Source organism: Molossus molossus, unplaced genomic scaffold (assembly GCF_014108415.1).
Source record: "Molossus molossus isolate mMolMol1 unplaced genomic scaffold, mMolMol1.p scaffold_m16_p_3, whole genome shotgun sequence".
NCBI classification, from domain to species: Eukaryota; Metazoa; Chordata; class Mammalia; order Chiroptera; family Molossidae; genus Molossus; species Molossus molossus.
Window position 1 is genome coordinate 55,410,809 of NW_023425366.1, and position 22,573 is coordinate 55,433,381.

Sequence of the window (22,573 nt, forward strand, 5' to 3'; positions counted from 1 at the left end):
TAACTGTCCGGCAGCTTCCACTTCTTGTCTCTTTGAGCACTTGCTCTTGGGACCCTTCTCCCTAGAACCCAGGCATCGTGCTCAAGGGAAGTCCAATGCCCATGGAGAAGCCATGGGCAGACACTGACTGACAGCCCTGGGAGGCAGCTGCCATTTGGATGTCTAGCACAATCAAGCCTTTGCAAATTCTAAACCAAGTCCTGGTATTTTATTTGGCTTTCGACTACAATTTTACTGATAATATAATGTTTCAAAAGTTCGCTAAATATCAGTTTTACATCTGCATAGAGCAAAAGGAAAAGGAACTGCTTAAGGAATCTTGCATGGTGCTTCTCACACAGCTGGCACTTAATATATGATTGTTTGGAGGTTTTTTTTAGTGATAACTAAAGGTACGTCTAGGAAAATTTCAGATGAACATCATTCAAGATCATTGACTTCCTTATTTTCATATCGCCTTTCTCTTTATACTATCAAACATTGCCATAACACTTGAATTTTATTTACTCACCTATCTTTAAGAGGCCTTCTTCGTGATACAAGTATGACCAAGTCTTTGGGTTTGTCACCATTTGCTACAGGACAAGTGATATAATATATTTGATCATCTTCACTCACCCAGTCTATGACATCACAGGACCTGTGTCGACAGAAGAGTGAAAGAAAATCTGCACTTTTCTACCTGACAGATAAGGCAGTCACTTTTGTTTGCTTGTATAATTTCATTATTGATGTCTACATTCACCCTTCTGCTCACATAACTATCCCTCCAAAGCCAGCATCACTTCTCAAAGTCTGTCTTTAAAAAGCTATTTAGTCAAAAGAAACAACTCTGTGTGTGAGGTGAGAGTGGTGGTCACTGTCCTCAACACTTTAGAGAAAAGCATGTAGCTGTTTTCCACAAAATTATTTTCTGTAGTCTCAAGCAATAGTATTTTGAAAACTAGTGAATTATATGGACAGTCCAAGTAGAACTCCGGTAAAGGAATATTGTATATTAGAAAGAGCACTAAGTTTGGAATCAGACAACTTGCCGTTGAATCCCTGATTGCCATGTAGTAGCTATGTTATGCTAGGGCAAGTCACTTCATCTATTTCATCTGTAAAATGTAGATAATAATACCTATGTGGGTATTGTGAGGATTAAATGGGAACACCGGCATAGTACCTGAATCATAGGTGCATAAGAAAAGGAAGTTGAATTAGAATTCACTCATTCATTCTTTCATTCATTCAAGTTCAACATGGCTAGAATGTCAGGTGATATAGAAAATAGTGGGAGAAACATTTAAAAAGAATTAACACCAAAGTTTAGGCATTGTTTTACTAAAAACTTTTTACTCCCAGTGTATCTACAGGCACTGATGCAAGAACATCATGAAGTGTTTCCTCTTTTCTTGGAGAGTTTGATTCTGGTAGCATTAACCATGTTGTATCATTCTGGTGTCTATGCAAATGTAACACATGACCCCAGAGGTATTTCACTTTCGTGGCATTCATCATACGGAGGTTTAGTCATTTTGAAGATGAACCTCCACCTCATGATGGTTAGGAAGTACACAGTAAAGCTTGCTATAAGAAGAAGCCCACCTCACGAATCCTCCCCGTGAAGCAAGGTGTCCCAGGAGCCCGAGTGCTCCCAGGAGCTGGAACTCCCTGGAGAAGGTGGAGTGGCCTGAGTGCGTCAGTTCCTGTCACTGCAGTCGACAAGGTGCGCAGCTCCACATTCCAGGAAAGGAGGGAGAGTGGAGGAGACTATTAGGGATGCGGGAGACAGGAAGTAACAGAAGTAAGAGGTGACCCCTGATCAGATGGGGAGAGTAGGAAGGAATGCCCTTCAGCTCAGCACTCACACCGCTTCCTCCCAGCTCCTCACCAGGGAGTGCTGCTTTGCAGGAAGAGGAGGAACCCACACTCAAATAGCAGAAGTGGGAAGTGAGAAGCACAATTCCTTATTCAGTTTCTCGGGGGCAGCGAGGCTGTGTATTCAAGTACAAGCGTGGCATTCAGAGCCTGACGGACCTGGGTTCCGTCCCTTTAGTGCTGTGCAATCTTGGCAACCTCTCTTGTTAAATGAAAATGCTATCAAATTTGAAGAATTATTGATAAGATTACAATAGAAGTAGGTAAAGCATGTCAATTCAATATAGATGATAAATAAGTGATTATAATAATCTGGTTTTGTGTTTCTTAATAGCACTTGATGCTGTTTTATGTGCAGAGCAGGCTCTAAAAAATACACTTTACCTCAGAGGGAAGTGGGAAGAGATAAACACTTTAATTAATAAAACAAGAGGCCACGTGTTTGGAGTCATCTGCACTTTGGAGTCATCTTTCTATGATGTCTGAGTTGATTAAGAAAACATGTTAAATTTATTCTTACACATAATGGGGGTCCCACAAAGGTCGCTTCGTAAAGTCAGACAAGAGATGATAAGCCAAGTGTGCTGGTTTTTCCACGTGCTTTTCAACCCAAACAGATAAAATATCATGTTCTTCCAGAGTATATATTTTTATCTAAAAGATAACCACAAGAATAATACATTACAAAAGGAAAATGGATGTTTTTACTTGATGACACCACAGACATATACATGTAGTCACAGGCTGATGGCACTAGCGAGGGCATCTTGGCACCCAGATGCAATCAAGCCAACGCTGGCCACTTTGCTTCAAACACTTGGATGGCGAGAGCTCCGACCAGGGTGCTGTACTCCTGTGTCCTCCAAACAATGTGACTACAGGGTGGGTTGCTCAACTGTGCAATAGTTTTTCTCATGAAAAATGAAAAACATCCTTTCTTTGTTTATCTCTTTGAGATGTTTCCCTGCCTCTCTTCAGGAACAACAGAAAACTGATCAGACTGCTAGGCGCATCTCCAGCTAAGACCTTGGGGTCAAGGCTACAGCCTCCACGACTTTGCCAAGATGCCAGGTGTGGCTCCGGCAGGTAGCTCAGTTAGTCAGAGCACTGTCCCGACACACCAAGGTTTCAGGTTCAATTCCCAGTCTGGGTGCACACGAGAGGCAACCAGTGGGGAAAAGCGGGGATGTGTCTCTCAAAATGAAGTGGTGGGCCGTGGAGACCCAGTTGCTGCTGCCCCCGGTTCTCAGTTCTTGGAGTGGCTGAGTGGGTGCTCGGGACTCAGTGCCACCACACCTCGGACTGGCCAAGTCTGCACTCTGGCCGCTGCTGGCTCTGCAAAGCCACGCTCAGGGTGTTTGAGTCCTGGCACGTGCTCTCGGTGCCGGCCTGGGCAGCCAGTGGTTCTGGTGGCATTGGGAGGGTCAGCGGTGGCCGTAGTACCAGCGCTTCATGAGTGACAACTACCCGCCTGGCTTTAACCATGTTGACTGTGGCTTCTTCGACCCCGACTGGGCCAACTCTTCCAGCTGCCGGGCCAAGTATGTAGTCCTGACAGCAAAGCATCACGGATACTTCACATCCTGGCCAAGTCCTGTGTCTCAGAACTGGAAAAGGATGGGGGGGGGGGGGTGGCCCATCATGATTTGATAGGTGATCTGGGAACAGCCATTGGGAAGAGAAACATATGCTATGAACTCTGTCACTCACTCAATGGTTCCATCCACTCTACCTACTTGATAAGAAAAATGGCTTCAAAACACAGTCTTTTGTCACTGGGAAAACAATGCCAGAGCTATAAGACCTTGCGAACATGTATGAGCCTGCCTTGATTTGATCCGATGGAGACTGGGGAAGTCCTGATACTTACTGGACCTCTACCGACTTTCTTGGCTGTACAGTGATAGCCCAGTCAAGGATGAGGTAGTGGTAAACGACCAAAGGGTTTTCACTGTTCCTGTCACCATGGAGTATATACCACAGCTATGAGGATAAGTTCCCGCCACCGAGTCTGCCAGATCACAGGTGAGAGCTGTGCACTTCCATCAACAAGGGGTCCTGGGGCCACTGTGCACCATGTCCATCTCTGGCCTTGCAAGTGAATCTGAAATCATTTCTGAGCTGGTTCAGACAGTAAGTTTGGGAGGGATCTTCTCAACACTGGGTCAACTAAAGATGGACTGATTCCCATCTTCCAAGAAAGGTTGCTTGCTGCTGGGAAGTGGTTGAGCATCAGTGGGGAAGCTATCTATGCCTCTAAACCATGGAGGGCACAACTGGAAAAGAACAAATCTGTATGGTATACCTCAAAAAGATCAGCTGTTTATGCCATTTTCCTGAACTGGCCAGATAATGGAGTCTTAAGCCTTAAGTCCCCACCCCCCCAAAAAAAACTACCTCCACTACACAGGAAATGATGCTGGGAACTCAAAAAGATCTGCAGTGGTCCACAAATCTACATGAAGGTCTCCTCATTTATCTGCCCCCGTTACTATCCCCTGATTTCCCAGTTGAATTTGCTTGGACCATAAAGATGATGGGAGTGGCGTGATCACTGGAGTCAAGAGGAAAGGACACTGCCTTCAGTTCACTGTTTTGATTTTCTTCGTACAGTACCACCATTGTAATAAACTCCTCTTCTCTACCCAGAGACGGCTCTTCTAACATATTTTAATCAAAGGAACTGAGTGCCTTACTCTGATGTCTCAGTGGATCAAAGATCTGAGACAGCTTGCTAGCATCTCTCTCATCAGCAGAAGGAACTAAACAGTTAAAACTCTGAGTTTATTTTTCTTAACTTTAGAAATTATCTACGATGGAACCTTTCCTCCATTCTCTGTTTGATAACCAGCTTGTTTAGTGACTTCAGATAAAGACTAAGCCAATTTACCTTCTTGCCTATGGCAGGAGGTTCAAGGGTTTGGCAAGCTCAACCACATGCTATTTATTTAGCATCAGTTGTGACCAGCACCCCCTAAGAGAGCAGGAGAGCCTGGAGGGAAAGGAAGAGGCTTGCTAGACTAATAGCTCTTCAGATATTTCCAAAGCCAACCAAGGACTCCGAAATTCAGTCTGTCTACAGTGATACCATGAAGAAAATGGATGTTATTCTGCCCTGGTTTTTAAAATACAATACAATTAAATAATTTTAATGTCAAATGATTTCTTAAAAAAAAAAAAAAGCAACCAATGAATGTATCAATAAGTGGAATAACTCTATGTTTCTCTGTCTCTCTCTCAAATAAATAAATAAATAAATAAATACTCAAGCGTGCCTTCAAGTGGGCTGAGGTGACCCAAGGAAGTAAGCTGACCACCTCTAGAACCAACTCAACTCAGCCTCAGTGGGGCCACGGAAGCACCATGTTTCTTCAGCACAAAGCATTCTCTCATTAATGAACCGCTGGGCTCATCCTGCAGGCAGGCCAATTCCTGGGTTTCTTTCTAATGCTCTTTATTCCTTAGATAAGAGGAGGCCTGTCTTGGGAGCCATGTGACACATACTGAAACATTAATGTATCCCTTGTTACTCTGAACTCTCCTTCCACTCTGCTTTTGCCAATAATCAGAGGCATGTCTTCCACTAAGAGCACATTGCTATCCTGCCCATTTTAAATCTCCATCTCTTTCAGGGTGCTTTGAAGTTAGTGTTGAAATTTGCCATCTTATACTAATTCCCATGGTAACAAGCTGTGAGAAGACAAACAAACATAGGGTTAAGACTTCACTGCAGGAATCAAGCAGATGGAAAACTCAGGCTGTGGAGGAGAAAACCTTTATTTAAACATAAATATCTTCAAGAAGAGAATGAAGAAACGAGAAACTGACTGAAAGCTTCGCAGAAAGAGCAGAAGTGACTATGTGCTTATACATTTTACCTCTCCAGTTGACCTCAGTGCCAAGCCCGTCTTTCAGTAGGGGCCACAGAGGAGCACATTATTTCAGCTTGGGGCACTTAGCAAGCAGAAAGAAACCATGCATAGGGCTCCAGTGGGTGGCTGAGACTTACCCAGCATGGGCGTGCCCAACTTTGCCCCTTGTACAGCAGGAGTAGAAGGAGGTTCATTGGTGTAAATCCAATGAGAAGTCACCTTATCAAAGTTTGGTGGCCACGTGGGTCTAGGCAGGCTGCTAGGGCTCTACAATCTCAGGGGTGAGGGCAGGTGGGCAGGTGAATTCCACAGCCTTGATCAGAGTCTGGCTTTGGGGCAGCCATGGTCTACCCTGGTGGACCAGGGTGGAGTGGGATGTAATACTGAGATGAGCACTTGTTAAGGGCTGAATTGTGTCCTCCTCAAATTCAGATCTTAAAGTTCTCACCCCCAGAACCTCAGAATGTGATCTCATTTGGAAACAGGGTCATTGTAGATGTATTTAATTAAGATGAGGTTATACTGCAGTAGGATGGGCTCCTAATTACATATGACTTGTGTCCTTATAAAAAGGAGAAATATGCCCATAGGCATGCACACTGGCAGAATGCCACATGAAGATGAAGGCAGAGATCGGGTGACACATCTCCAAGCCAAGGCACACCAAAGATTGCCAACAAACCACCAGAAGCTAAGAGAGAGGCCTGGGACAGATTCTCCCTCGCGCCTTCAGAAGGAATTAACCCCACCAACACCTTAATGTTAGACTTCTAGCTTCCATAACTGAGACAATACATTTCTGTTGGCTAACCTACCCAGTCTATAGTACTGCTGTGGCAGTTCTAGGAAACTATCATAGCACTTTCTAGAAAGCTGCTCCCCATGTTCCAGGTACATGCTGCTGCTTCCTACCCTAGAGCCAAAGCAAACGTCAGGCTAAGCAGTTGTCATTTAATGCTGCCCTTACAGATATCTCTACACTTACCCAGTGTAAGCACTGCATGGCCCTTCCCCCAGAAGGTGAAGGTAGCAGAATATTCTTCTCATCTCTTCACCGTCAGAATCAATGACATAGATGCAGAAGAGGCAGACAAGGAGAGGCAGCGGTAGATGCTGGCTCTATTTAAACCCTACTAATTTAGAAAAACCAATATTTGCTTAGTAAAAAAATTCTCCAAGAGCAACTCTCCAAGAAAATAAATTCCCTTTCATGCTCAGAAGAATACAGATTAAATTCTATTTGTAATGAACTCAAATATTTTACCATTTGGTACCTGAAGAACTTATTCTATGAAATCAAGTTTAAAGTAAGTAGGCTCAAAATCTGCTGGAGCTTGCTAAAATTTTATTAATGACATTTTCTCATATTAATAAGATTCTGTTGAATGGGTTTGGATGTCTTATATAAATAGCACAAGAGGAAATAACTCAAAATTTTAGCATTTTATACTCTCTGTTGACAAATATGTTATTGAGATTACATCGTGAGGAGGACAAAACTGGTTTTTACAGAGGCCTGGGAAGGGGTTAGCTAACTTTCCTTGGAGGTGCCTGGGGATTGCCCTAAGGGTCACGGGGAAGAGACTTGGTCAGGTCAAGTTCTGTGACCAGTCCATCCTCAGCTTCAGTGAGCATAGTTCACTCTGCTCTCTTTCCTGTACTGGGTTTTGTCCTGTATAAAGGTTTTCATGTGGTCCTTGCCATTCTGACTTTCACCATAACTTTTCTAGTACACCCTCAGCTACTCCCTAAGTAAAAAGCTACTCCTGTCAGGCCAGTCTCCTACCCATGTTAATTTCCACCACGACAATTTGGCTAAAGCTACTCTCTGCCCAGAAAGCTATCTTCACCCCTCCAACAATCTGCTTACATAGTGTTCAGGAGAAAAGAATCACCCCTCTCTGAAGTTCTAAGTAACTGTCTTCCCTTACTTTGAATTGCCTAAGAGCTGACCTTCACCATTAAACACTATGATTTCTCACTTGTTCATAAACCATCTTCAAATTATTCTTCAGCTATTTCATATGTTTGTATGGTTTCCAAAATAGACTATAAGCTGCTTTAAGATAGAGTACATCTTTTGTTCCCTGTCTTATGACTATTATTAATTCTGCCATTATACATTGAAAATGAAATAAAGTTTAAAACAATAAGTATTGCCCAATTCATTATAAATACCAGAAATCTAAGATGTTTGCCATCTAACTAATTTACATTGAAAATAAGTATAGATTTTAAACCCTGAAATAAATATGATTCTGAACAGAAAAATTATTTAGTTGTAAGAATTATTCAACTAAAAGATGAGAGAAAAAGAGAGAGAGATTTTAAAATTAAAAGAATATAAAAGCTTTAAAAAGTAGGAGAGAAGAATGCATAACTCAGAATGAAAATATCAGATTTTTATCATAAATATAATCTAAAAAATGAAGGGCCTCTAGTCAAAAAGCGATAACATAAGAATGTTCCTTTAATTATACAATATCCTCTAATAAGTATCTCTACAAAAATTAAAAATTAATTATTGATGGCTCCCCTTAGATACTAGCAAATATACCATTTATTTGTTTAGGTTTGTTTCTGGCCCCAAACTCCCAAAGAACTAAAGTTTTAGTATATTATATGATTTCATTAAATGTTCTCTTCCTTTATTCTGCACATCAGTTTTCCTTTCCAGCGCTGCCCAGGAATGCTCAGATGCCAGTAATGATGCAAGAAGCAGATTTCATATTTGTAAAAGAAAATAGAGCCTTATCCTCTTTTATAAAGATAAAGAAAAGAAATAACTTTGTTATGTTAAACTTGTGTTTCTGCATCACTGAGCCAAGCATAGTTGGAAACCTAACTGGATCCAAAGGGAGTAAGGAAGACCCTGAAAGGACTCAGAAGTGAGAACAAAGACATAATAAAAACCAATAACCCAGAACAAAACACACAGAGGAAGTGAGAGTCAGAGTTGAAAAGAATCAATGAAGTAGCATTTGTGTTTGCTTCGTTTTTAGAGTAAGTGACCATATAATGTATTATCTGAACTGGAACACTGAGGCACTCTTAATAATTATGACGAGAAAACCAGGACTGCCTCAGGAACTATTTTAGAAGCTACAGCTTCACTGATGATGAAAAACAGTAAACACTGAAACGTGAGCACAAAGAGCTGGCATTACTGAGCATCTCCTGAGTGCCAGCCACTGCTATGTTCTGGGACTATCGTGGTGAGCAAAATGGCCCTCAGAGAGCTTGCAGTCCAGTTAGTGTGGGCATCAACTTCCAACGGTCTCCTTATATACCTCTGAAACTAGATACAATTAACTCCAAATGATATATGTTTATTTAAATGGATGACTCACAATATATTGTAAAAGGTGTTAAAAGAGATACAAAAAAAGACAGGCTTCTTTCTTAAAAAGTTTATAATCTAGGTAGGACAAAAGACCATGTGTAAAAAGTTCTATTACTATTAAGACTTTTATCAATTCAACGTAGCTGTGGAAGAAATGTCACAAGACCATGCATAATTAATTGACAAGTTAATTTTAAAGAAGCAATTGCTAACGGAGTTCCTAGAAGGAAAAGCTCCTTCAGTGAGGGCTGATAGAGGGGCCCTTATGGAGAAGCATTTCTCCTGGGTCTTTAAGACCAGGTAGGGTTTGGGTAGAGGGAGAGGAGGAGAGAGGTGGGATATAACATCTAAGCTGAGAGGTGAGAGCATGCAGGGTATATTTGGAGGACTCCAAATCAGTCAGCATGGAGTAGTAGAGCAGTACTAAAACGAGGCTTGACTTTTAGAAATCGTTTTCCAAAATGATTTTTTACCTCCTTAAAAGCAGCAATACAAGCAGAACCACCACCACCACCATGAGAAGTTGTTGTTGTTCTTTTACTTTTTTACTGACTTTATTGGGGTGACATTGGTTAATAAAGTTATATAGATTTCAGGTGTATAATTTCCTTGAACAAATATCATCTGACAATGTGTATTTGTGATGTACAATGGGGTGTTTTTGCATATACCTGGATGCCTCCTACCTTCTCCACAGCACTCGTGATCTCCCAGCCACTTTTGGCCACCAGCTTTTCGAAGGCCTCCACATTGCCGTCACTCAGGGATACCTCAAATGCAAATATTTTAAAAGCTGTGACTTCAACGCACAGATATGTGAAAAATATCGTTCTGCTTAGAAAATAAGTACTGTTAGAGCCAAAGTGGTAATGTTGAGCTTAGAACTGTGCAACTTCTGTCTCAAACTCTTAATTTAGGATTCAGACAAGGTAACACGAGGCCTGGGTGCTTAGCAAAGGGATATCATTTTCATTGATATCCTGAGCAAAGATAAGATTGCCCTTCAGTATGATTTATAAGTAAACTTGGATTTCCCTTTACATTTTATAGCCAACAAATACTTTGTTGTTGTGTTATAAAATGCAAGCCGGTGGGCATGTCATTTAGCAAAAATCAAGACACCAGACTTCAATATCCCATGCTGCTCAAATGCATTTGCTGGCAGGGTGTCCCGAGTCTGTAATTTGGGAACTGTACTTATAATTCAAACAAGGCAGCAAAACAACTCGTTGGTAACCAGTTCCTGATAGCTTGGTTTTGTTTTATCTTGGGATGACTGGTTGCTACGATTCACCTTTTCATCTACCCAGTGTAGGCACAACCTGACTCAAATATGGGAACTTTCGTTTCTGCAATGATGTGATTTTCACATGAACAGCTCTTAATCATAAAACTGTCACCTGGTTACTTATGTCCCAGTGTACGCAAAGTGGAACCTCTTCTTTGTGGGAAATAATATATTTTCTGGAGAAAAAAAATCAAAATGTTAAATAACAGTCTTCTTCCCTGCATTTAGCACACAGTAGTAACTATGACACTTTCTTGAACTGAAATCAGCATTTTAAAAAGTTGCTTTGAGCCCTGGCTGGTTTGGCTCAGTGGTCAGAGTGTTGGTCTGTGGACCCAAGGGTCATGGGTTTGATTCCTGGTTGAGGGCACATACCTGGGTTGCAAGTTTGATCATTGGCCCTGGTTGGGGGTCCTGAGGGAGGCAACCAGGCGATGTGTATACACATCGATGTTTCTCTCTCTCTTCCTCCCTTATTCCACTCTATCTAAAAATCAATGGAAAATACCCTCTGGTGAGGATTAACAACAACAAAAAATATCCCCCATTAAAAAAAATAAAAATAGCCCTGGCCGGTTTGGCTCAGTGGTTGGAGCGTCAGCCTGCGGACCAGAGAGTCCCAGGTTCGGTTCCCACTAGGGGCATGTACCAAGAAAATAAATGAAAATGAAAATCTGTGGTCTCTTTCACTTTAAAAAAATAATAAATAAATAAAAATAAAATAAAAAGCTGCTTTGACTGGTGGGACAATCAGGAAGAACAATTTTCATCACAGTAGCCTTCATATTCAGAAAACATCAGACCTTTTCTTCTTACAGTATATGAGAATAGAGACCCAGAGACTGGCTTTGTTTTGTAATTTGTCAGGTAAGGTCTTACACCATAAAATCCTTACACCAAGGTCCCTCACCTGCCCAGGCGAATTCTCCTGCGTGCAATAGCTCCACGATACCGTCTAAAATCATCCTTTAATAAAAATCAAAGTAAAATCAGTAAATTTCCAATGTGTTAGTTTCTCCAAGTCAGCTGAAGAAGCTAAACGGGACAGTTTCTGCGGGTGAGCACCCCTCAGGTGAGAGCTGGCGACGGGCCACAGCAGGTGGTTCCGGTGAAGGCGGAGCAGCACAGAGAGCTGGCTGGCAGGTGGGAGAGTCAGACATCAGAAAGGAAGAAAACATGCTTCCAATAGCAGCAGTGGCCCAGTTGAGGTGAGGTCTTCAGGGCCCCCACGGAGGCAGTAGAGGGGTAACGTCTGGAAAGTCCATCTCAGAGGCCTGACTAGGACTCCTTGCTTTCAGGAAAATCCCATAGCTGAAATTCACCTGATCACATCCTTAAAGGGAAAAGTGTACCACGATAACATAGTTTCTTAGCATCATGTTCTGTAAAATAGTTGTTTGGTCCATCAAATGGTAACTAGAATATTTGAGCAAGCATTATTTTACAGGCCCTTTGAGTGGTCCACTGACCTTGGTCCTGTGACTACCCCAGGATCACCGCTGCCAGGTGACGATTGTGGGACTTCATCCTCAGTCCCAAGCCCTACCCCCACTCCAAGGCCCCCATATCAGATATCCACAAGAACTCTTCCAGGAGTTCAACTTCCCTTTTCTGGTCAACTCTCTTGTGCACAAGCTCTTTTCAAAAAACTCTCTCTCTGCTTGACTTGTACTGAGTTCAGTGCTCATTTTCTATGACACTGAGACTCAAGAACCTGGAATTCAAGGTCCAGTAGTACCATCATTTAAATGAATGATTAGAGTGATTTGGGGGAAAAGAGAAAGTCCATTGTGCTAATAACTTACCTTTGACATGGGTTTGATTTTGGGAAATGTGACCAGTTCTTCCTTGTCATTGACAGCATTATAAATGAGAAAAGCACTGTTGATGTGCCGGCCCCGACCCTCAGACCACTCCTGGCAGTCAAAGGCCTCCACGCGCACTCCCACTTCCACGCTGCAGAGGGCGACACAGGGCAGTGGGCAGAGAACCAGGGCCACTGGGCCGCCTCTGCCCACCACCACCACCTCCTCCAGACAAGGAGGACAGTGAGGGTCCTGGGTTTTTTCTTGTTGTCTGCAAATCTATGCAACTGTTAAAATCCATTCCTCCAGGTCGATACAGCTGATGTGCAACTCCCTGGGAGCATTTCCACTGTATTTTCCCACTTTCAGGTGGGAAAAGGCCAGCTATGACTTTATATATATAAATCTCTCTCTCTATATATATAGAGAAATATATTTTGGTAATGTGAAGGGGAGTTTAAATTGTGCCAAAATCAAGTTTTCTCGCCTCAAAACAATAGTTCTGTAATTAAAAACATCTAAATCTGAAAGCGGACAGAAAATACAGATATTCTTTTTTACATTTAAAAAGAACAAATAACAAATTAAATATTTTCATTGTGTATCAAGAGTAATAAAAATAACTGGAAAGTGGTTTGGACTTCACGGTGATAAATGACAAGTCCATTGTGAACTGGCAGACCATACAATCGCTGGGACTCTTTTGAGAATGAAAAGAAGGGTTAATAATTATGACAGGTATAAACCGGGACCATCCTGGGTCAACTGAGACATACAGTCACCCTTATTGTGAGAGATAAAAACCAACGTATCACAATTTATTCAGTATAAGAAGGTCTTAAGCAGAATATAGGGTTAAACTGTATGACAACGAATTTTGAATACTGAGTGAAGTTTCCAAAACAAAATAGAAGGAACTTGGTTACTTTAAACTAGTCCCTATATTCACTTCCATATTGAAATAAAAATTTAAAAACATATTAATGTGCAAGTTCGAATCCGTTCCTAGCAGCCTAGGAGCACTGCACATACTTTACCAGGTCTGAAATGTATTGTTGACAATGGCATTGAAGACAAGGCGGTCTCCGACTGTAGATGGTCCTCGGAACTTAAACATGTCCACGGACTTCAGAAGCGGATACACTCGACAGAGGCGGCTGACGAAACAAAGGGAAGGAGAGAAGGAAGAAAGGGGTCATTCCCCAAGATATTTTCAGGAAATGCTGAGTCGCTCAACAGGCGCAACAGACCGGTGTTCAATGTACTTTCTAAGTAAACGTCTCTTAACTCAAGTGAAATAAATGACTGAAGCGCTTGAGATTAGAGTGGTTCTGTGCACCACCTGCAAACATTTGGGGAAATACCATGTCTCCAAACTGTGGGGTCTTTGCCAAGATGCTGGAGCTTCTGCTCTGGTGGTGACAGTCCTGCTCTTGTTTTATTCCCCATGGAAGTCCCTCCGAAAAACACGCCAATGTCTTTCATTCTAATTTGAGGGTTATATTCATCCTGGCTCACGACTACAATCACAAGGAGCGGTGACTCCCAGGGCGGAATGGGGCGCAGTGAAGAGATTTGCCAGCTGGCGCCGTTCACACCAGCTCCTCAGCTTCACAAGTAACTGATTCACCCACATATCAAAAAAATAAATTTTTTTCCTTTACAAAAAAATTACCTAGATTGCTACACAAAGCCCAAAAAGGCTACAAGGTACATATTTTACAATTTTTTTGTGTGTGGACTTTTGAAATATCTATAAAGTATATTTAATCTCAGAAAGTGACTTCCATTATTTTCTACATTCTAAATTCCCATTGTGGTCATTCAATTACTCTAAAGAATTGTGCCAACACTCAGTGAACAGACTGTCACAGTTAATTATATTGTAAGCTTGTACAATGGAACGGGTTCAGATGCTTTATTGTCACTGAGAATGACAATCTCATTTAAACACAAGCTCTCTTTTATTTGTGCATAATTTACAGGAAGGATAACTACAGATTTCTAACTATTGTCATAACTACAGGCACATTAATAATAAAATTCTTGTAGTTTTGGCAAAATAAAACCTTAACAGTTTTCAGTGGTTACAAAAATTGTTAGAAGGGCAAATCTTCTTCAAATGCATTTTCAGAGAGCACGTGTTCTTTAAAGCTGCTCAGTTACCTACATGTTCTGAGAATAAAATAACCTGTTTTGAAACAGGCACATTAAAAAGTATTCTTCCAAGTTCTTCCCTCTGTCTCCTCTTATTTTTCTGTTAATCCTTTGGCCATTATGACTCCAACAAACCTTTAAAGGTCAGACCTAACTGTAAATCACATTTTAAAACGTGTGTGACTTGATTCTATGTAAGTGTAATCTATCTTCTATTTCTGTTCTTTGTCATAACTATCACTACAAGGAGTTGCAATGTTACAAGATCAACATAATTCAGAATAAAGTGTGAGAACTGTCATTTCATTCTTGCTTTTGAACCAAGAACTTAAACATTCACCTTCAAACAAAAGGACAGCGTAATCAGAAGACACACAGGCAAATGACTTATCATTTTCTCATTTTGATAAAAGACAACATTGTCCTCTCCTTGTCTCCTTGACTTGCCCAATAGCTGAGTCCCAGGCCATTTCTACTCTCACCCCACTGGTCCCAACATCACATGCCAAAGGTCAAAACCAAGAACCTTGCAGAAATAGTAGCCACCGTCTCCATCCAAGCCATAATCTGGCCACCAAATGTATTTCCATGATGGTTTGCATGGGGTGGGAGGACCAGTTCAATGCTCTGAACAGAGGTACCGCTGGTGGAAACTGTTCTGTCTTCTTCATCACAAATGAGATCTGAAAGGTGGATGTAAACATTAATGATGGTGGAGTTCACCACAGGATTGGAGACTACAGCCTTTCCTTCCCAGCAGCACCCCTAAGTCATGAGGGTTTTAGAAAAATTAAATTATTCCCAAAGACTTACAACTCCTGAGGAAACTTTCATCTGAATGGTGGATATTTAAAATTAATTGGATAACAGATCAGAAAGGGCCTTTTAGAGAATATATGCCAACCTACCTCAGAAGTCCACTGGAGTATTGATTAAAAGGTTGGGCAGGAATATGCAGAAAGAAATGAGGGGGTTAATGGATATGTCATTACCTTGATTGTGGTGATGGCTTCATGGGTGTCTCAAAACTTATCAAACTGTATTGGTGCGATCACTTCATAAGGTATGTTAATATCTAATCACTATGTTGTATACTTAAAACTAACATATCATAGGTCAACTGCAACTGAAAAATAAATTTAAAGAGAACAAAAAGCTTATGAAATTGTACACTTAAATATAATGTCAATAAAGTTGTTAAAAATAAAGAAACTCGATCCACAGAGGGCCACAGACACTGAGAATCTGGAAGAGTTTGCTGTGCCACAGGAAACTTCAGAACGGGAATGTGGCCTCCCCTGGCTACTGCTTTGTAATGAATGCAGGTCATGAGCAGAACAGACACCATCCATTGTACTTCTCAGTGTCCTGCTTCTTTTGAATCAAATCTGCTTCCTTTACTGACAAATTGGTTTTTACTCTCAACAATGGGGAAATCATTTACTTTGGCTGCAAAGAAGTAAATGTGTTCAATTATGCCAGCTAGGCTTCAGTCTCATTTGCTGTTGTTGAGGTGGTGGGGGAAGACTTCCAAACCAGGGGACACCATCCTGGTTGTATAGTTCGAGGCAGAGTTGAACTTGCGTGTGAGCACAGATGCTTCTCGCTGTTTTGGGGAACTGGCAATGGGGTCATTCTTGGCACGGTCACATATAAATGAGCAGAGAAGTGTGGTTACAGAGAACTTTAACTCCACTTCCTAATGGAATTTAAAAATTTATAATTGACTGATGGTTTTTTTCTTTTACTTTCCCCCACTTCATTCAACTGATCATTTCAATCATCTGCTTAAAAAATGTCCGTAACTTCACACTGTCCTAGTATAAAATCCTTCCCATTGCCCCAAACCCTTTCTTCCTAGTGTGTCTTCTGCTTACCTCTCCAGTCCCAGCTGGTCTGATTACCATTGGCTTCTCTTCCTCCTCCATCATATTCTCTCTGTCAATTTTTCCCTCTCTTTTTTCCAGCCACAATGACTCTTTTCGGTTTATGCAGCTAAATGTTACCTTCAGCCATAACTAGAGACGAGGAAGGCCACTACATAATATTGAAAGGATCTATCCAACAGAAGGATATAACCATGGTAAACATATATACACCCATTATAGGAGCACCAACATATATTAAAAATCTTTTGGAGGACTTTAAAGGAGAAATCAATAGCAATACAATCATAGCAGGGGACTTCAACACCCTGCTGACATCACTGGATAGATCATCTAGACAAAAAATTAGCAAGAAAACCCAGACTCTAAATGAAGTGTTAGATCAAATGGATTTTATAGATATCTACAGAGAATTACACTCCAAAACTGCATAATTCACATTCTTCTCAAGTGCACATGGGACATTCTCAAAGATAGACCACATGTTAGGGCACAAACTAAGTCTCTACAAGTTCAAGAAGATAGAAATCATATCAAGCATCTTCTTGGACCACAATGGCATGCAACTAGAAATCAATTGCAACAAGAACATGCAAAGACATTTGAAAACATGGAGGCTAAATAGCATGTTATTGAACAATGAATGGGTTACCATACAGATCAAGGAAGAAATTAAAAACTTCCTGGAAACCAATGAAAATGAACACACAACACAAAATCTATGAAATGCAGCAAAAGCAGTTCTGAGAGGGAAGTTCATAGCACTACAGGCCAACCTCAAGAAGCAAGAAAAATTCCTAATAGACTATCTAACCTCACAACTTAAAGAACTAGAAAGCAAACAGAAAGAAAACCCCAGAGCAAGTAGAAGGATGGAAATAGTAAAGATCAGAGTAGAAATAAATGACATGAAAACCCAAAAAACAATTCAAAGGATCAATGAAACAAAGAGCTGGTTCTTTGAAAAGATAAACAAGATTGATGGACCCTTAGACTCACCAAGAAACAGAGAGAGAGAACCCAAATACACAAAATCAGAAATGAAAGAAAATAAATAATAACTGACACCACAGAAATACAAAGGATTGTTAACAGACATTATAAACAATTATACAGCAACAAATTCGACAATTTAAGCAAAATGAACAAATTTCTAGATACACATAGTCTCCCAAAACTGACTGGGAAGAGATAGAAAACTTGAAAAGACCAATAAAAACAAAAGAAATTGAAGATGTAATTAAGACTCGCCCAGCAAACAAAAGCCCAGGCCCAGACGGCTTCAGGGGGGAATTTTACCAAACATTCAAATAAGAACTAATACCATTCTCCTCAAACTATTTTAAAAAATTCAAGAAGAAGGAACACTTCCAAACTCATTTTATGAGGGCAGCATAATTCTAATTCCAAAACCAGAAAAAGACACTAAAAACAAAGAAAACTGCAGACCAATATCCCTAATAAACATAGATGTCAAAATCCTAAACTAAATAGTAACAAATTGAATCCGGCAATACATCAAAAAAATTATTCACCATGACCAAGTGGGATTCATCCCAGGGATGCAAGCCTGGTACAATACTTGCAAATCAATAAATGTGATACACCACATAAACAAAATGGAAGATAAAAATTATATGATCATATCAATAGATGCTGAGAAAGCATTCAACAAAATCCAGAACCCATTTCTGATAAAAATGCGCAGCAATGTGGGAATAGAGGGATCATATCTCGACATCATAAAGGCCATATATGAAAGACCTACAGTCAACATCATACTAAATGGGCAAAAATTAAAAGCATTTTCCTTAAGAACAGGAACAAGACAAGGATGCCCACTTCGCCACTCTTATTTAACATAGCACTGGAAGTCTTAGCCACAGGAATCAGACAGGAAGAAAAAATAAAAGGGATCCAAATTGGAAAGGAGGAAGTGAAATTGTCATTATTTGCCGATGACATGATACTATACATAGAAAACCCCAAAGACTCCATCAAAAATTTACTAGTCTTAATAAATGAATTTGGCAAAGTAGCAGGATACAAAATTAACATTAATAAATTAATGCCATTTTTATACACCAATGATGAACTCACAGAAAGAGAAACTAAAAAAACAATCCCATTTACCATCACAGCAAAAAAATTAAGATACCCAGGAATAAACTTAACCAAAGATATAAAGAACCTATTCACAGAAAGCTATAGGTAATTGAAAAAAGAAATAGAGAAAGATATAAAAAAGTGGAAGCACATACCTTGTTCATGGATTGGAAGAATTAACATCATTAAAATGTCCATATTACCCAAAGCAATCTATAGATTCAATGCAATCCCCATCAAAATACCAACGACTTACTTCATAGAACTAGAACAAATACTTCAAAAGTTCATATGGAACCAAAAAAGACCTTGAATAGCCACAGCAATCTTTAAAAAGAAGAACAAAGTTGGAGGGATCACATTACCAGATTTCAGTTTATACTACAAAGCCACTGAAATCAAAACAGCCTGGTACTGGCACAAGAACCGGCATATACACCAGTAGAACAGACCAGAGAACCCAGAAATGGACCCGAGGCAATATGCTCAATTAATATTTGACAAAGGTGGCAGAGCATACAGTGGAGTAAAGACAGCCTCTTTAATAAATGGTGTTGGGAAAATTGAACAGCTACATGCAAAAAAAAAAAAAAAAGAATCAAACTAGACTATCAACTTACACCGTACACAAGAATAAACTCAAAATGGAAAAAGACTTAAATGTGACTCATGAATCCATAAAAATCCTAGAAGAAACTGTAGGCAACAAAATTTCAGACATCATACGCAGCAGAATTTTCACTGATACATCACCTAAGGCAACAGAAACAAAGGAGAAAATAAATACATGGGACTACATCAAACTAAAAAGCTTCTGCACAGCAAAAGATACAATCATCAAAATGGGAAGGCAACCCACTCTGTGGGAGAACATCATTGCCAATGATATATCAGATAAGGGGTTAATTTCATATATATATATATATATATATATATATATATATATATATATATATATATAGACTACTCATACAACTCAACAAAAGGAAAACAAAGAACCCAATTAAAAAATGGGCAGAGGAGCTGAATAGACACCTCTCCAAACAGGACATACAAATGGCTAAGAGACATATGAAGACATGCTCAACATCACTAATCATCAGAGAGATGCAAATTAAAACAACTATGAGCTATCACCTCACACCTGTCAGAATGGCCGCCATCAACAAATCATCAAACAACAAGTGTTGGCGAGGGTGTGGAGAAAAGCGGACTCTAGTACACTGCTGGTGGGAATGCAGACTGGTGCAGTCACTATGGAAAACACTATGGTGTTACCTCAAAAACTTAAAAATTGAACTGCCATTTGACCCAGTGATCCCACTTCTAGGAATATACCCTAAGAAGCCTGAGACACCAATCAGAAAGAATATATGTACCCCCATGTTCGTAGCAGCACTATTTACAATAGCTAAGATCTGAAAACAGCCCAAATGTCCATCAGTAGATGAATGGATCAAAAAGCAGTGGTACATATACACAATGGAGTACTATGCAGCTGTAAGAAAGAAAGATCTCTTATCCTTTGAGACAACATGGAGGGACCTGGAAAGTATCATCCTAAGTGAAACAAGCCAAACAGAGAAAGACAAGTATCACATGGTCTCACTTATTTGTGGAATATAATGAACATAACAGTCTGAGGAATGAGGTAGACCCAGGGACATGGAAGTGGGGCACAGACTGACAATCCCTAGAAGAGGAGGTTGTGGGGAAGAGATAAACCACAGAACTTATATGCATGTGTGCATGAACAATGAACATGGACAACAAAGCTGGCGACAGGGCGGGGAGGGACAGGGAGGCGGGAATCAGTGGGGGAAAAGGAGAAACATCTGTAACAAAAATAAATATATAAATGTTGCCTTCAACATCCAGGCATTTGCACGTGGATCCCTCTTTCAGTAGCAACTGCCCTAGCCACCACCACCGCCACCGCCACCACCACCACCTTCTTCCACTCACTTCCTATTCTCTCTTGGCTCGTCTCAGTCCTCATTCTCTCGGGAAAGCCTTTCCTGACCGCCACAGCTAATCTCCACTCTTTTAAGCTCCTAAATGTTCCTTTTTTTCCACAGTTATAGTTTTATATTTATTTGTGGGATTTTTTATTATCTCACCCCCCACGTCCTAAGATCCTTTAAGCAAAACCTGTGTTTTTTTTAAATTCTAAGATAATTCCTGAATGTAGGTGCCCAGAAAATGTTTATTGAATGAAGAGATGAGTAAATTTAACTTGATTGATTTGTTCCACATTCACAGTCCTTACTATCAACAGATTGTTTTTAGGTAACAAATAATTGGACTGAATTATACTTCTGTCTGCTGTTCATTAGAGTTCCACTGCTCCCTATTTTCACTTAAACAGTACTGTAGACTCTTCAATATGTTTCCAGTTTTGTGGGCAAGAAATAGTTTCTCATGTTGGTTATAATTTACATTTCTCTGATTAATAATGAGGTCTGACATCTTTTCATGTGTACATTAAACTTTTACATTAAATGTTCTTGTTACCTCTTCATGAAATGTCTGTGGCATTTGCTTCAAATTTCTCTTTCCCATTCTTTTTATCCTTTCCTCGGGGAACTTTGATTAGATGCTTGTTAGATTTCTTACTCCATTCTCTGTTCTCCTAACCTCTCATACAGTTGCCACCCCTTGCTTATCTGTCTGCGTTCTTGGTAACTCCTTCAGATCTATACTCCAGTTCACTGTCTTCTCTGTTGTTTAATTCATTCATTGAGTTTTAACTTATAAGTATTATATATTCTTTTTGTATAGACATTCTCTTTGTTTCTTTGTCAAATATTCTGGGTCATTTTCTTATTCCTGCATAATACTTTTGATACTCTTTTATTTCTTAAAGTATATTAACATTTTTACATCGTATTTTTTTATATAATAAGTTCTATATCTGTAGTCTTTGTGGGCCTCATTTCATTGTTTGGTGCTTCTTCTGGATTTTGGTAACTTATTTATTTTTATTTTTTTGATTTTCAACTGGGAGCTCATATTCCTTGGATGTTGACCTGTGGGAGTTCTTGAGGGCCGGGTTTAAAGCCATATCTGCACAGAGGGTTTGCATTTGTGGCCGCAGATCATCGGAGGGTACTGCAACACAATACCATTTCACACTTGCTCTGTTTCCGGCCAAACAAGTAATGTGAATTCTGACACCAAATCTACATGAGAATGTGCTTCTGATTGAATGTTCAAAGGGAAATAGTTTTTTTTTCATTCTACCTAGATGAAATCTGAGGCAGGAAAGTATCCCTAGCAGAGTTCTCCTAGGGTTGGGATTTTTCCTGTTGACTCATTGAGGGTATCACCTTTGGAGGACTGCAGCTCCAGGTAAGGTTCCCTGATTCCACCCTCCACCTAACATGAGCCCCTGGCTTGGTCTCCCGAGCCCTTTCAGGCCCATGAAACACATACTCCAAGTCTTCTAGCACTTACAAGGTCCTACCAAAGCAAACACCAGCTCTGTGTCTCCTTACATTGTTGCATTTGTGTTTTTTCATTATTTGTAGGTGTCAAGGTTTTCTCCCATTTTTCTGCCTGCTGAGATGTGTTTGCAAAGATGTTTGTAAATATCTTATCCAGAAATTTTCATTTTCTCCTGACGCCAACTCCACCATATTGCTGTAATCAGAATTAGGCAGCTTCCTAAAGTCATCTTTAAAAGGCACATGAAATCGCTCTGGCCGGTTTGGCTCAGCGGTTAGAGCATCAGCCTGAGGTCCAGAGACACTGGGGTTCTGTTCCCGCTAAGGGCACATACCTCGGTTGCAGTTTGTCCCCGGCCCTGGTTGGGTCTTGCGGGTGGCAACCACTCGATGTGTCCCTTTCATGTTGATGTTTCTCTCTCTCTCTCCCTCCCACTCTATCTGAACAAAAAATGAAAAAATGTCCTTGGGTGAGAATAAAAAAATAAATAATAAAAAAATAAAAGGCACATGAAATCTTAAATTTCTTCCAGCTTTTCTCTCTTTTTTAATCCTGACTGGAGGAAATGTATTTTATTGATTTTTAGAGAGAGAGAGTAAGGGAGAGACAGAGAGAAGCACTGATGTGAGAGAGAAACATCAGTTGGTTGCCTCCTGGATGCATCCTGACCAGGGATCGAATCTGCAACCCAGGTATGTGCCCTGACAGGGAATTGAACCCACAACCTTTTGGTGTACAGGACGACACTGCAACCAATTTAGCAACCTGGCCAGGGCTCTCTCTTTTTAAATGACTGATTTTTTTTA

At 40.3% G+C, this 22,573-nt stretch overlaps 1 protein-coding gene across 1 annotated transcript in view; it reads right to left on the minus strand.

Annotated features, from left to right (window-relative positions):
* The window catches only part of ACOT12 (acyl-CoA thioesterase 12), a 49,997-nt gene that overhangs the window by 1,208 nt on the left and 26,216 nt on the right, over window positions 1–22,573 (minus strand). Inside the window, exons 6-13 of the mRNA XM_036280205.1 lie at window positions 14,855–15,011; window positions 13,209–13,328; window positions 12,172–12,322; window positions 11,277–11,332; window positions 10,479–10,542; window positions 9,765–9,848; window positions 2,384–2,517; window positions 512–640 (exon numbers count right to left, since the gene is read on the minus strand). Coding sequence (XP_036136098.1) covers window positions 512–640; window positions 2,384–2,517; window positions 9,765–9,848; window positions 10,479–10,542; window positions 11,277–11,332; window positions 12,172–12,322; window positions 13,209–13,328; window positions 14,855–15,011 — 895 coding nt within the window. The remainder of the gene's footprint in view (window positions 1–511; window positions 641–2,383; window positions 2,518–9,764; window positions 9,849–10,478; window positions 10,543–11,276; window positions 11,333–12,171; window positions 12,323–13,208; window positions 13,329–14,854; window positions 15,012–22,573) is intronic.